General features: G+C 41.8%; 1 protein-coding gene across 1 annotated transcript in view; it reads right to left on the reverse strand.

Moving 5' to 3' along the window:
• Positions 1-16,038, reverse strand: part of GPC3 (glypican 3) — a gene marked incomplete at both ends in the record, with an annotated part of 376,515 nt that overhangs the window by 93,534 nt on the left and 266,943 nt on the right. The window contains one exon of the mRNA XM_084258526.1: positions 11,481-11,601. Within this exon, the coding sequence (XP_084114652.1) occupies positions 11,481-11,601 (121 nt within the window). The remainder of the gene's footprint in view (positions 1-11,480; positions 11,602-16,038) is intronic.

Here is a 16,038-nt window from a genome sequence, read left to right on the forward strand (position 1 = left end):
AAAAATCTGTTGACGGTTGGCTAGATATATTTTTCTAAGAATCTTCAGGATTTAGATTATTCTATTTAGAATTTTTAAATCATTTAAATAATCCAAACTACAAAAGTAGTAGCTTCTCCTTTCTGGAAATTGATAAACTGAGGGACAGAGAATCAAGCCACTTAAAAGGTCACTCCTGACTTTCCTTTATGCTAACTTCTCAGGTTATCACAATATGAAGAAACCAGTGGATATAATTCATTGAGTATCTACAACACGCATTATCTCTAATTCTTGTACTAACTCTTTAAGATGGACCACGCTCTGCCCATTTCACAGATTAGGAAACTTGAGTCCAGGGAGGTTAAATGATTTGACCTGAAGTCAGGCATATGAAGGCCTTAACCATAGATCTTTGTTTGATTCTGAAGCTTTTATACTGTGCCCCACTAGTACTTTATGACAGTGAACACTCTAATCTCAAAATAGCCACTCAAAATAGCCACTCCTCCACCACCTCAGCATACCCTTACATACATAAACCCCCTTCTTCCCTGCAGCCCCTCCTCCATAATGGCCACAACATCAAAAGATCCACTAAGTCATTGCTACATTTGGGAGATAAATTCCTGCAGGGACAGTGAAGGTGTCCTTGCTCCTCATTGCCGTTTCCACATCTACAATGTGGGTTTCCCCATTGTGGCTACGGAGTCGCCTTTGTGAACCCACATGTGTCTTTCCATTCAATGCTGTAACACTTTGTTAGTGTTCTCTGCCATCCCAGCCTACTGAGATATTTTTAGATTCCTGGTTGTGTTATCTTTGAATTAGTTAACCCCACCTAGCTTCCTGTCATCACTAAACAGTAGAAGCCTGCTTAGTCTGCCTTTAGCTAAGTCACTGGTACAAACTTCAGGCAGTAAAGACCAAACAGAGAGCAAACAACTCAAAATAGCTCTCCAAGTTGACACTGATGAGTGGAGAAAACACTCTGCAGGTATGATGGTTAATTAGCTACTCATTTATGGAACTATATAGCTTGGCCAACCGTTCTTGTCACTCGTTTAAAAAACGATTATAGGAAATTCTGTCAAACGCTGCAATATTGTGAAATATATATTCAGTCTTCACCCTTATTTCTGACACAGAGCTCCCAAAACCCTTGGAATTTCCTAATTGAGGCGAGCCAGAAAAATGCCTTTTGTTATGTTAATGAGGGACTTTTAGAAAGCACCTAAGGAAAGGGGCTGCTTGCCAGGAGCTGACCCTGTGATTAGAGGGTTGGAACTTTTAGTCCCACCCCTGACCTCCTGGGAAAGGGGAGGGGCTGAAGGTGGGATCATTCCCTCCTGGCCAATGAGTTACTAGTAATATCGCCACAAGGACTGAGAGGGCAGGGCTTGGAAGGATCATGGTTGCTCAATGTGTAAAGATTTGGGGAGGGTGGGGTGCTCCCAGAAGGCATGAAGGCTCCATGCCTTTTCTCCATGCCTCACCTGATGCATGGCTTCATCTGGATCCTCCTTAGTTATAGATCCCTTTAAAACACACTGTTGATCAAATAAATAAAATATTCTTGAGTTATGTGAGCTGCTCTAGCAAATGAATCAGGCGCCCAGAGTAGGAGTCTCTGACTTACAGCAGTCGTCACCAACACAGCTAACAGCCTGGTCTTTACGCTGGCATCTGAAGGGGGCAGTTGCAACCTCCATTCTGTAGTTGATCAGACAGAAGCACAGGTAATAACCTGGGCTCGCAACTGGCCTCTGAAGTCTTGTGGAACAGAACCCTAAACTTGTGGAATCTGACAACTGATGCATCTTCAGGTGGGTAGTGCCCAAAGGGAGTTACACTGTAGAACACCCGATTAGTGTCAGAGCATTTTTTAGGGAACCACCACCTCCACTTTAGAAATTTGGTCTTGGAACCCCCAATAAACACTTTGCTGAAATCTGGACATATTGTGTCTGTGCCATTTCTCTGATCTAGTAGGATCAGAAACACATACACACTCTCGTGGAAACAGTCTGATTTTTTTCTGAGTGAGACTACAGGGGTTCTTAGTAATCATCATGTTGGCTTTTCAAAGCTGATGCTGAGTCTAGTCTAGAATTGTGTTAAATGTAATGCTAGCCTCCCTGACTTGTGCTTTTTCCAATCCAATTCCCACCAATTATTAAAGGTAAGGGTAAAAAAAATGTGCTTGTCTCCTGTCTTTTGCTCTTCTGTTTACTGTGATGACTCAAAATGTGGTAACAGTGATACCATAATAACCAGAAGAGTCTTCAGTGCCCTGGGATGTAACTGATCTGAATTTGGGCCTTATTATTTGTGACATACCATAATAACAATTCTCTTGGGTTTTTTAGTCTTGTCAATTGCTTGCCCATATTACCGAATAGGTATTACCCTGAAAAGTGACAACCTAGCAACATAGGAACTATGAAGACAATAATATCTATATCAGTGAACTAAACAAGTAAGCTTATGCTTTAACACTATTTGGAACTTATCCAATTAAATCCAGTACATATGTATAATGTAATTTTCAGTTTGGGTATTAATTAGAACTTTGCTGGAAATATTCCATTTAACAGTTGCTATGCAAAGTCACTGGTTGCTATTTAAGGAAAGCCAATACTTAAGAATACAGAATAGATCCCATTAATATTATTTTACCTCCACTAAGCACTAACATTGAGCCCACACAGAATATGGAAATATTTGTGGTCATGTATCAAATAAGTTTAGAGTTGAAGATTAGGACTCAAATATTCCTAGGCCTACAGTACTGAGGACAAACATTTGATTGAGCCAGTTAACATGGACTGCCATCCAGGGGCAACACCGTCTGCTCTGTACAGACAAATACTTTAAGCAAAGAGCTCAGTCTTTTATTCCCATTGGATGTTGTCACAATTCCAATGACATGGACAAGGAAAACTCAGAGGTGTTGGTATTCAGATTCAAAGAAACATCTTTGGTTCCCTAGTATGAGAAGAGGGATCTTCTCAAAAGAACATCACCTCTGATAGGAATAGTGTCTCCACCAAGACATTCACGTGTTCCCATCTGGTCTCCATTCTAACCAACAGTTCATTTTAGGAGGTGACTGATGGGGACTGGAAGGCATTCTGTGCTGCCCTGTGTATTGCAGTTCTTTAGTGCATTCATTAAATGAATGCTCAACTGAAGAAATCGCTCATACGGGATTAAAACTTTGGTGTTAGCTTCAAGGGCATGCTGAGATTTGTATTGTTTTAGCAGTTGGAACCCTTTGTTTAAGTGAAATCTTACTTAGGAGACCAATATATACAGCAGATTTTAAAAGTTTAGCTGTGCTGGTTAAAGTGGAAATGGGGGAGTCAGGACAACCTCCTCAGCACCTCTCCTATAGCCCTGCTCCCCGAGGAAGGCAATGAACACACTGCCCGAACAACCGCGCTAAATGGTGCAGGAGCGCACGAACTAATAGGATGCTAATTTTGCCAATCTGGAGGGAGGGACAAGGCACTAGATAAACCACTGTAGTCCCCAGGAAGGTGGAGGAGTTGAGATCCAGAGCATGAGAGTCTGATGCTGAAAGTGGACAGGACTCTGAGTGAGTGTAAGGCCATGAGCAACAGGTCTGCTGACTGCCTGCTTTGGCTTAAGCAATCCCAGAGAGACACCCCTCCTCTCACCCCACCCCTGCGCAACAGCTGCCCAATGGGTTTAATGAGATGGTGGGCACTGAGGTGTACTTGTACTTGTTCTGACGGGAGTACTGGTTAATATCCATACTAAGAGACAACCAGCAAGTTTGTGCCTCACGCTGTATACCACTTTTTGTTCCAAAGATAAAGTGCTTAAGTCTGGGCTTCTGCTAGGACTGGGAGTCCTAAGAACATGTACTTGCATGTTTGCATGTTTTGCATGATGCAAGACACTTTGGAAGCAGAGCCATGGTGTTGCAGAATATCAATCAGCTCATTTTCCCAGTCCTGAGGCTTTGTCTTTTTTACTGGCAGCATGATTTGGGGCAAGTCCTTTCTCTCTTAGTTTTAATTTTCTCATCTGTGAAATCAGAGAGTTGGACCCTTTGACCTCAAGGTCCCTGCTAACTTATGTAACCCTGCCCTTTAGCACAGAAACTGGTTAATATTGAGTGTGAAAAGTACCTGAAATTGAACCTAAGTTCAGAAAAATTAAGGGCAGCAAAGATTGAGTTCTTTGAATCAACTGATCAATATAATACTATATAATATTGAGTGTCTGCTCTATATGACACTACAGGTGCTACAGGAAACAGAATTATATGTGTGATCCCAGACTTAAGGAGCTGACAGTCCAGAGGCAAGATACATATTCATAAATATATCTAGGTGAAAATTTACCTCTGAATTTCTTGAATAGCATTTGAATATATACATACCAATATACTGCTTATAATAAAAGTTCATGGAAGTAGGCAGCAATGATTTCTCACCATTTATTTAAAAGGTGTTGTATAGCATTTTGCCAGTAGGTAAATATAAAGAGAATATGTAAATAGACCATGGCAAGCTGTGGATTTCATATTTTGGAAATATACTTCCAACTTTGTAAACCTGGTAACCTTTATAATTTGATAGAATTCCCTTTTCCTAAGTAGAACATGTCTAACCATCACTCAGACTTTGTATACGTCTAACAAAAAGCAGAAACTTATGAGAGAGCACTCTAGTGAAGTGAAACAAGAGGAGGTAGTTCCCTTCATTGCTAAGTCAAGATTACCACGACATTGCTACCGACAACATTTGGGCTCAGTACTCCTGACTCATCTTCCATTTTTGAGTAATTTAATTTAAAATGAAAGGACTAAAACACATGACCCAATTTAAGTATCTTTCATCCTGTATATTCTAAATATAGCAAATAGTTCACTTTGGAGAAATTTAATATGAAATACTTGGGAATTCTTGGTGCAGTGTTATTAAACTGTATGCAGTAATTAAGATATTCAAAACACATGCTCCCCAGAGCCACCAGACATTGTAATTATTTTTCAGGCTATTAAGCAAAATGACAGAAGATGTTTTAATGATAAATGTGTTTTTGGAATGCATCAGCTAATTCCCTTTTACTTCACGAAATAATGTTTAGTTCCAGAGAGGATAGGTCTAGTATTTAAATACCAACTCACGTTGTCCCTTTGTAACTCCGAGGTCGCCCATTGGCTCCTGCTAACATGCCATTGTTGATGTCTGTCTTTTACACACACTCATTCTGGCTCCACATGGCAAGCGCAATAACTCCGGCCCTGCCACGCTGTCTGGATATGCAGGAATGTGACAGCCACTGGGATGTAACTCCATTTGGAAAGGTCTTTTATTTAAAGTTGACTCTCAAAAGGGTTCTCCTTTTATTTAGAAATTTGAGATCAACATTGGCTTTTCTAGCAACCATTGGACTCGGCCATTGTTTTATGACTCTTGCTGGTTTTATTGTGAAGAGACTATTAAAAAAAGTGACTTGGAGTGTTCCTATCATGCCTGAGATTCATTTAAAGATTTCTTTTTTTATCCCATGCTAAGGAATGTCCTGGGTACTTCTCTGGCACTTAAGAACTTTAGTAATTTACTTATGAAGGATTTAAACTTTTTATTTCAAAAATGAGTGTTTCTTGATGACACCAGAGTAGTCTGTCAGGCCTCTTCAAGTCACCTTTCTGGTTTTTGCAGGAGGGGGTGGAAGGGGAGCCATTCAACTGTCTGCTCTACATTGAAAATTTTTCTCTGACCACTTAACACCCTTTTACGAATGAGAAATGGCTAGTGGAAAGTGTCTCTGTTGTCTCTAACTCACTCCCATATTGCAAAGTGCCCTTGTTTCCATCCCGTACAGTGCAGTGGTTCGTTTCCTAAGATTCTCTACAATTAAGATTCTTTGCTGTTGATTTTAGAGCTTCAGACCATAGGAATCACTCCATTTGGGACTTGAAAATTGTTAGACAAAGGGAGTTTCTGCTTTGTACTTCTGTTCACCTTTCATCTATGGGTCTTGCTAACGACAGCAAGGTGTGCTGTATCTTTCTAGAAGTGGAAGGAAAGAGCGGAGCCTGAAATCTGCAGTCCTGGAGTGCAGGTCTAGTTCTACCACTTACTACACAAAGGTCACTTGCCTTCTGGGGCCCACAGTCTCTTCAGCTGGAAAATGGAGGCAAAATAATGCCTGCGTCTCAGAGTCACTGTGAAGATCAATGTATCTAATGTACAGGAAGGAACTTTACAAAGTGAATTCTGCGGTGCAAATATATGGCCAAATCATTATCACTCATATGGAGTCACATGGCTAACATGAGCCAAAGACAGGTCACCTATCTGGCCCCGGAGGAGGGAAACTTAGGGGGTGATAAATGCAAAAGTGTATAGTTTAATGTTTTTGTCGCCTAATGAGGACAAGGCAGAGAACAGAAGAATTGGCTCGGGGGGAAGGGCAAGTTGAAGTCCCATCTGCCCAGGCTGGAAGACTGGTGGGAAGGGAACAGACTCTGAAAAGACGTGAGGTGACAAAGTAGAAGGGGTGACCTGGGAACAGGGTGCTTTAAAAAGAGTGGCAGAGCAGAGAATAAAGTCACAAGACTTGTTCACAAGAGGGCGATGGGTTAAAGCCTGACCTTGAGCCACAAATCACAGACTCACACGGCTGGAAGGAATCTTAAGAGGCCATCCCGTCCACTCCCCCACCATTCACCAGGACATTTCAACCATCCCAAACAGATGAGACTTTATCTGACTTTGAATGAAGAGCTCTGACACCAAATGAGCAGGTATTGGTGCTGTGGCTTCAACTGTTTACAACAGGCAGGAAAATAATTTCTGGAATTTCATTTGAGCCTAAACTGAAACTGGGGGAAAACAATAAATGGCTAGATTTTCCTGGGGACCAATAACTCCTATAGCAGTTTAGGGTCTGCTAAATGGGCATTAACTACATCGCTCCTCTTAACGTGAGAGAAAATGTTGCCGTCAACACTGGGATAGAAGACAAATGGTCGCGGGATCATATGGGAAGGCATGTATTGTGATCATCTTTGGCATTTGTGGGGTCTTCTCTTCATGCTGGAGCCGTGAAGCAGAACACTCACAAAAACAAAACTTTGTTTAACAACAACAACAATATGGCCCGGCAAATTCCAGGACTGACAGTGAAGACTTAAAAGAGTTCAATTCCTCTCCTAACACAAGACAATAAATCCTCACACGAATTAGAAACTGAAAGGGAAATAAAAAGGTCCTCATTTCCAATCGTGGGAATGTTGCCCATGAACTCTGGCTTGGAAGGGGGAGTGGAGGACACGCCACACCTGCAGACCTTCCCAGGAAAGGGGCCTAGGCTTGACCCTGAACCCATCCCCTCAAGGTTACACCATGGGACTGTCAATATGGAAATAATGTTATTTTATTCCCTGAGTGCTTATATTATTTCCAGCGCTATCAACAGCAACCATAACCTGAAAGGAGGCAGCTGAGAATTTTCAAGGACAGGAAGTGAAGAGCTATTTGGGGATGTATTCATAAAAGGCCACGCTACAGTCCATCTGGATGGAAACATGGGTTCGCATGCATAGATAGCTATTACCGCTGTGTTTATAAACATGTATGTTGGAGCAGTCTACTGTTGTTGAATAGAGGTAATACCAAGAAAGAGGCTTAGGAAATAACATTATACTCCTGGATTCACATGTGACCATTCGCATGTGAACTTGGGCAAATTAACTTGATTCTTCCTCCCCATTGTGAAAACTTATGGTCAATTTAGTTAGGCAGTCAGTGAATCCAGATGTTTGGCAGTGTGTAGGAAATAACATCTGGATGATCGATCGGATTTTCAACTGAACTCACTGGATATTTTGGCAGTACGCCCACACAGTCGTTAATGGCTTACTTTCTGCCTCAGTTTCCCTGGCTATAAAAAAGGGCCAAACATTATTTATCACTTACCTCCCAGGGGGAAAGTGAGGATGAAATAATGTCCAAGGGTAACAAGGAGTTCTTGGAAAGCATGATTCTGTGACAATGCTACATCTTATTCAACCCCAATTCTTCTAATTTCAACAGTTAGACTTTTAGGACATGATATAATTTTGAAATAGAGCTAACTGCTACACACATACAACACATTATCACTACCACTATCCTCATCTACTTCATCGTCATAGCATTCTTCTTTATGACTTCTCTAAAATGTCTCACTTTCATTTTGAATCAAGGCCAAAATAGGAAACTTTACTGAAGGTCTGAAAAAAAAATGTGTTTTGGTCATGTAGAGCAACATAGATTGAGGGGAAAAAAAATCAATGTGGGTGTTTGGAGCCCAACCAATCTTAACAGCTCAACCTAAACAGGTAAAACTGGTCTATCATTGAGAATTCATTGGTTGCTCACTGGTATTTGTAAGGGAACCAGAGAAATTCACACACACATGTGTGGCCAGAGGTAGGAGAAAGGAATTGTAATGGTGGCTGACAATATACACCTCCATACTATGAAGTGATTTCAGCTTTTGTGGCTATAATTTAGAGGAAAGAGAAAGAAGCAAAAACAGAGGAGAGAAAAGAGGCGAGGTATCAAAGGGATCTGTACCCATACAAATTGGGGGAGCAAAATTAGACAGGCAGAAACACTGAACTACTGTCCCCTTAAAAACTCCCGTCCCACCTAAAGAGAAAATCCTGAATATCATAGTCTTAACCGCCACTTTTGATTTGCTATGCACATGCAATTATGTGCTTGTGAATATACACATGTAAAAAAGATACAATTTGACAAAATAAACATTCTATATAAATATTATATAATAGGACCATATATATTATGTGTATATATGCATGAATATATAATTTGTAATCCTCACAGTCACCCATTAAGGGGGGTTTTGGTGTCTATGTACTACAGACAAGAAAATTAAAGTTCAAAGAGGCTAAATGACTTGCCCAAGCTTATATACCTGTCTTCGAGCCACGACTGAATTCAGATCCATCTGGAGCCAAAGTCTATATTTTTCCCACTAACATCAAATCCCCAAAAAAGCAGGCTATACACATCTCAGGTGACCTTCCTTAAAAGCCCAAGGCTGATGCAGTTTTCCCTTTAGCCAGGGCTGTGGTCCAACCACAGATCTTCCTTATGACTGCCAGTCTTGCTTGTCCTTACCCATTACTGATGGCTAGTCTTGACACTCGCCCCTCTCTGGAATCCTCACACTAGCCTGGCCCATCAGAGACATGAGCAAAGCTCCCTCACTTGTTGGGCAGTGTCACGCTTCTGTCTCTTCATCACAAGCTGCCTTTTCTCTTCATTTAAGCACTTTCTATGCCTGTGCTTTCCCTCCTAAGGGAAACACATTAAGGACCCCTTCAGGTCTGTTGACCAAAGAGATCTGAGTTAAGTATTCTTCATTTAGGATTAGGGGTACAGTGAAGGACCCTGAGATTCTGGACTCGCCAGACAAGAATCTCAGGGTCTTACCAGTTGAGTAGAGTCACCCAGATGCAGTTGGTTTGGGGTAATTTGGATATAATCCAGAAGACAAATACCAGCACTGGTTCCAGGTGGACATCCCGTGCCCTTAGTTCAGCCTTGAGTGGCTTACGGTTGGGATCTGACCCTTCATTTATTTATTTATTTTTAAAGATTTCTTTATTTATTTATACAAGCACTGGGTACAGTCAGAAGTGCGGGAGGGTGAGAGAATTCACCAGAGCCAGAACAGGGAGCAGAGCAGGCAGAAGGACCGAAGTACACTGCTGAGGGGAGCAGCGGGCGGCAGGAGAGGTCTGCGCGCCATGTGGGACCCTCCTCCGGTGGCCGGGGAGCAGCCGGGGATCAGGGAGCAGCCGGGGATCAGGGAGCAGCCGGGGATCGAACCGGCGCCGCAGAGGCTGCAGGCAACTTCGCAACCCAGCGCTCAACCGCTGCGCCACCGGGGAGGCCCGGGATCTGACCCTTCAGAGGTGTGTTTTGAAAGAATCATACTACAGCTGACCAGGCAGAATCTAGTGAGGTTGTGAGTTCACAGAAGGAAGGTTCTGTTATGCAAACACTGTCAGTATCACAGGCGAAGCAGCAGTAATAGGTATTTATTAAGTGCTCACAGAGTACCGAGCACTTTATTAGGCACTGGAGGAGTCACACCCATGCGTGGTGTAAGAATCCTCATCATGACATTTGTAGTCAAAGATCCCGCTATCAGAAAGTCCTTCCAGCAGTTTGTAAGAACCACAGAATTTGCACTGCTAAACTTCACATTAAGGAACAAAATCATGCTGATGTCACTGTATAGAAACTGCTGTCCTTGCCTAAGAATTTCAGTCTCGGGGCCTCCCTGGTGGCGCAACCTATGAAGCTATCCATAGCCACTGCAGCACGAGTTCGATCCCTGGCCAGGGAGCTACCCACATGGTGCAGCAGACCTCTCCTGGCTCACCCTCTGCTCCCCTCAGCAGTGTATTTCATGCTGTTCTGTTCCCCACTCTATCTCTGGTGAATGCTCTCACCCCCAACACTTCTGGCCTGTACCCCAGTTCATGTATGCATAAATAAAAAGTCAGCGGTGCCAGGGCCCACCCACTCAGGACTGTGGAGCAGGAACACTAACACTCTGCTATACAGTGGCATTTTCTTTTTTTTACTGTGGCCACAGAGCAATCAACAGCAGATGGTACAACTAACTTCTATTTGTGTCTTAGTTACTGAACTCATTATGAGAGGAAAAAGTCTGTGGACAGGTCAAGAGACTGTGGGTGTCTCGGTGACTGGCAGTGTGTCACAGGTTGGCAAGGGCACTATGGAGCTGCTCTTCTTGTATCTTGCTGGTGGCAGTGAAACCTGATAGAGCCCCACTGGAAAACAATTTGGAAACATGCATTAAAAATACCCATTCCTTTAACCCAATAATACCAGCATTTTAAGAAAATGATCAAACATCAGAAGCAAGCACTAGGCGTGAAGAGGTAGCTTAATTGAAGATGGTAAAAAATATGATGGAATATGAATCTCCAGAAAAAGCAGGTGTTGATTTAGTATGATGAATACTTAAAGGAACCTTATGCAGCTACAAGAAATGATGAATATGAAGATATCTGACAACATGAAAAATTGTTTCCAATACAGTGTTAATTTTAAGAGCAAGTCCCTTGTATACTTTCATTGAAGTAAAGCATCTACATTGGTGTGATTATCTGAACAAATATTGAAAAAGAAAATGTAAAAAATGAAAACAGGATAGAGTAATGGGATTGTGTGAATTTTTTTCTCCATTTTCCAAACTCTTTATATCCTTTCAAGCTCTAAATACTTTCTTTATCATCTAAAAGTGGGGTGGACAATGAAGGTTGGAACTCCTTTGCAGCACAGAGAATTTTTGAAGAAAATGAACAATCATCATCTCTCCAAAAGCCCAAGAATGCAGTTTGAATAGTGGACTATACCCATCCCTCACGTTTTTGCCCTTCCGTTTCTGACAGATACACCACATACCTGGTTAATGTGCTTCAGCTTGTCAATAATTTGACTGACCACCGGTTCAGGGCCCTTCATTTTCAGCTCATGGAGGTTGAACTGATTTTTCATTCCATTCCTTGCTGCCTTTTGGCTGTATCTGGAAAAGTGAAGGTAAAGAAAAGATATGTCACAAGAGAGTCCCAAGCAAAATGAAAGTTGACTGTATTTGGTACCAAGGCTGACTACCAGCTCCTCTTCTGCCATTTGAGCCATGGATGACCCCATGGCACCCAACTGGACCACTGCAGATGGTCTATCAGCAGTGAAGAACATTCATTCAACAGTCAACAAATACTAATTCCATGCCCCTTTCCCGAGGTATTGGGGATACCACAATGAACCAGACAGACGTCTCTGCCCTTATTGTGCTCTCAGTGTACGACAGAGTTCAGAAGAGTAAGGGCCAACGCCAACCCTGAATGGTAAGAGATAGGCCAGGGGAGGTCCTGGGAAGCACACAGGAAGGACCTTAACCTTGGGAGGGCTTTCTACTCAGTTGAAGGAGAAAGAGTCTTGTGTGCCTTTAGCTCTTCCTTCTCCTCCACTTCCTCCTCCCACCATTTTCTGCAGGCCTTAGAACTGGGATGCATTTCAGGAGGCTTTCCCAAGCCATTCGCAGCATAAATGGTACTCTTTGTCTCCCTGAGGAGACAGAACATTGGCTCAAGGGAAGATCTGAAGGTGCTTCTCCAGGAGAAGCCAGAGGCTTGACTTCAGAACTGGAGTGTCAAGGTATGCGTCGACATCCCCACCATCACGTGAAGGGGGACTATTTACACTGCTTGGCAATTCTGCCTTTCCATGTGGGGGTTGGCCGAATTTGAATGGGACAGTAATTCACTACTCAGGTGGTTTCTTTGCCACACTCATGGCTCCAGCCCCTTGACACAGTCACTCCTCACCTTGCAAAACAAAGCAAACATACAACAAAAACAAGAAACATCTCATTTTGTCCTTTTTCTTTCCTCACGTGGGAAGACCAAAACACCTTTACCAAAGGTGGGGGTGGGGGGAGAAGGGATTTTAAGCTGTTTTATGCCTTCTCCTGATCCCAGAAAAAGAAATGGAAAGATCCACAGGACTTTCACCTTCACTTTATTTCTTTTTAAAGATTTATTTATTTATACAAGTACTGGGGTGCAGGCCAGAGTTGTGGGGGTGAGAGGATTCACCAGAGACAGAGTGGGGAACAGAACAGGCAGATCTACCAAAACACACTGCTGAGGGGAGCGGCGGGCGAGACAGGAGAGGTCTGCTGTGCCATGTAGGTAGCTCCCTGGCTGGCTAGGGATCCAACCTGCACTGAGAGGCTGAGGACAGCTTCACAGCACTGCACTCAACCCACTGCACCACTGGGCCCTTTCACCTTCACTTTAAATACTTAAAGAATTACAATAGCTTGAAAGCAAATTCATATTTCCTTTATTTTTTTCATATTTAATATTTTAATTATAAAACCCTTTATGCTCACTGTAAATAGTTCAAATGGCACAGAAAAAAAAACATAAAATAAAACTCCCCACCACCCCAGCCCTCTAACAGGGAATGATGCGTAACAGTTTGACACATATTCTTCCAGGGTCCTTCATGTGCATATACTGACTTGATTTTAACCAAATGTAGAAACATACAAGTCATATAAATTTGCAACTTTAAATCCCTTAATATACATCTTAGATATATTTCCAATGTCAGAACACAAAGAACTGCCTTGTTCTTCCTCCTTTATTCTGCTGTATGATTATGTCATAATATATCTAATCTCTTGCTGAGGAACAATGGAGATATTGCTAATATTTTGTTAATAATGCTGCAAAGAACAGCCTTGCATAGTGATCTTTGCACATTTCAATGGATATATCTATAAGGGGTAAATTCCTAGATTTTGATCAACTTGTACTTCTAGTCCAAAATTATGACATGCAGTGAATAATTAATTCTACTGTATTTCACATAGCACTTAACAAAGCAGTTTCATATCACTCAGCCCATTTGAGCTTCTGAACAGCACTGGAGGTGGATAGGGCAGACCTCATTATCTCTCTATTACTCAAAATTTCAGGAATTCAAAAGGTATTGATCTGATGCTGTGAGATGTTTCCTTCCATGACATAATGTATCTGCCAATAGGAAGGACATGCTTTGAAAACATGTACAGTAGCAGAAAATCTAGCTCGGACTTTCACAATTAAAACTCGTCCTTGAAAAGGACAATATTTTGTAGTAAAGTTCAAGAGAACAATTGATGGTATTTTTTTCTAAAATGGTAGCCTAACATGTTCAGCTTCTTTAACTTTAAAAGTTGGTGACTATACAGATTGTCCATCCTCAAATACCAGTTGCCTTGGGGGGGGGGCGAGATGAAAGCTTGCAACATTCTTCATCTGGTGGGGATCAACTCACTCCTGGCCTCCTCTTTCATGTTCATACAGTACTGGCTGTCTAAATATCACCCTCTACCGATGACACTAGCAAGTCCATCTGCCCTTTCTTTACAGCTACTGATACCTGATGTAGAGACGCTATTCACAGATAAAGATGTAAGGCTCATTATAAATCTTCTGAAATGAACTTCAGGAATTTGTCCCTAGAGACTTTTCCTTGGCTTGCATTCTACTGAAGCTTGCTGGCTATTTTTCTGCCTGCTCCTACAAAACAAATATCTTCCTGAAGCTTATGATCCTCATTGGAATACTGTGAAGACATCTGCCAACTGAGCAATTTTACCCTATACTCCCTCTTCCAAATCATTTATAAATATTAAATCAAATTAATCCCGTGGCTGATCCCTTGTGGCCCTACTGGATTATTTTCTGCCATTCAGAAAAGTGCCCTTTTAGCTCTACTTTTCTTTTTTCTTTTTTCTGTTTCTTTTCTTTCTTTCTTTCTTTTTTTTTTTTTTTGTTGTTGTTTCTTATCTCCAAGCCATGGATAAGGAGCCAGGACTAAACACTGCTCCCCAACCCCATGGTAACTCAATTTTTAAAAAACAGCTTTGGGTTTAAAAGCTTGCCAAACTTTTTGAAAGTTGAAATAGCATCCACTTTTCTGCTCTATCCATGTGCTATTTAAATCCTCAAAGGATTCTAGTAAATTAAGCATGGTTTCTGGTTACAGAAGTGTTGGGAAGAGCTGGCTTGTGGCTTAGACCTAAAACTTGTCTTTATTTTATTTACTCTGCAAAGCAGTAACCAAAAGAACTGGTCCAATTGACTCCTATAGCTGCTAAAATTTAGTGATGCTATTTTAAAACTGTTCTTTATGTAAAATTTTTATTTATGTATATTTTACATCCTTGTTCATTTTTGTACAATGTTTGATTTCTCCTCTCAGGTGCATAAAATCACCACCACCAAGTCACCCATGAACCATCACCATAGTCTCTTGTGCACTTCCCTCCCCTGTTAAAACTGTGTTCGTACACTACCCATTTAGGGGTCTCAATGCCTCTCCTCAACCCCAGTATCCTATTTTGCTTCTAATCTCTCTATCCTTTTCTCCTTAGCCAGACAAACTATAGAACAGAATCGTAAGTGCTCTGATGTTATCCTAAGATACTATGCAGACATGAAGGGAACAAATAGGAACATGGGGACGTACTCTATGTACTGATATGGAATAAATCCAAGATATGTTGCAACAAAAACAAACAATGGTTAAGAATGCACAGCACAATTCCATTTGGGGTAAAAACACACCGGCATACGGACTGCTTTCATCTGCTTTTTAAGTGTTCAAATTACTGCAAAATTTTACATGTGTATATATAAGAGAAAGTTAGTAGATATAAATAAGGCGGAGTAAAAGTAGGGAGATATTTAAGAGGTTTTACTTCTTTTTTTCCATCTAGACCATTTGCCTTTTTAATGTTCATAATTCTTTAGCTTTTAATGAGTAAAATTTTATATAGTAGTTTTTTTCAGACAAAAGGAAAAAAAAGAAAAATTAAAAAGCAGGATTGATGCATATGCCCCTCCCTGGATGGCTAGAAAACCCTCCTAGTTAGTAAGTGCGAGGCTGGTATCATTAGTGTGGGTTTCTGGTGGCAGAACTCATGCATGGGCCCATGTAGAATTTCCACAGCCCTCACATGGTTGCCATCAGGTCATAGCCACACTGTGAGGATAAATAGAGCCAAAATGTTTCCCACTCTTCCATGAGGCCATCCTGACCTGCCCATTTCCGAAAGGACAGTGTGTCCGTGGGCGTGGGAATCTGAATGTTTGTGATTTGAATGTCCTCTCTCAAAACCCAGGCAAAATGTGGTTCAAGTTCTCACCCACCTTCCCTGCAGATGCCTAACAAAATCCTGTCCTGACGAGAACGGATTCATTATGACCTGCGCCCTGGCCTGCATTATACTGAGGACACTGCCCTCAAGTGCCCGGGCTCCTTTTATGTCCATGCCACTGGCTAGCCCACAGGGTGTGTGAGCTCTCTGAGGGCAGAGGGTTGCTTGCTTCTCTTTTGTACTACCCGAAGCACCTTGTGGCTCTCAGAATAATACCAGCTGTCAATAGCGACGGCTTTCTCT

The sequence above is a fragment of the Talpa europaea genome (assembly GCF_964194135.1).
Source record: "Talpa europaea genome assembly, chromosome: X".
In the NCBI taxonomy this organism is placed as follows: domain Eukaryota; kingdom Metazoa; phylum Chordata; class Mammalia; order Eulipotyphla; family Talpidae; genus Talpa; species Talpa europaea.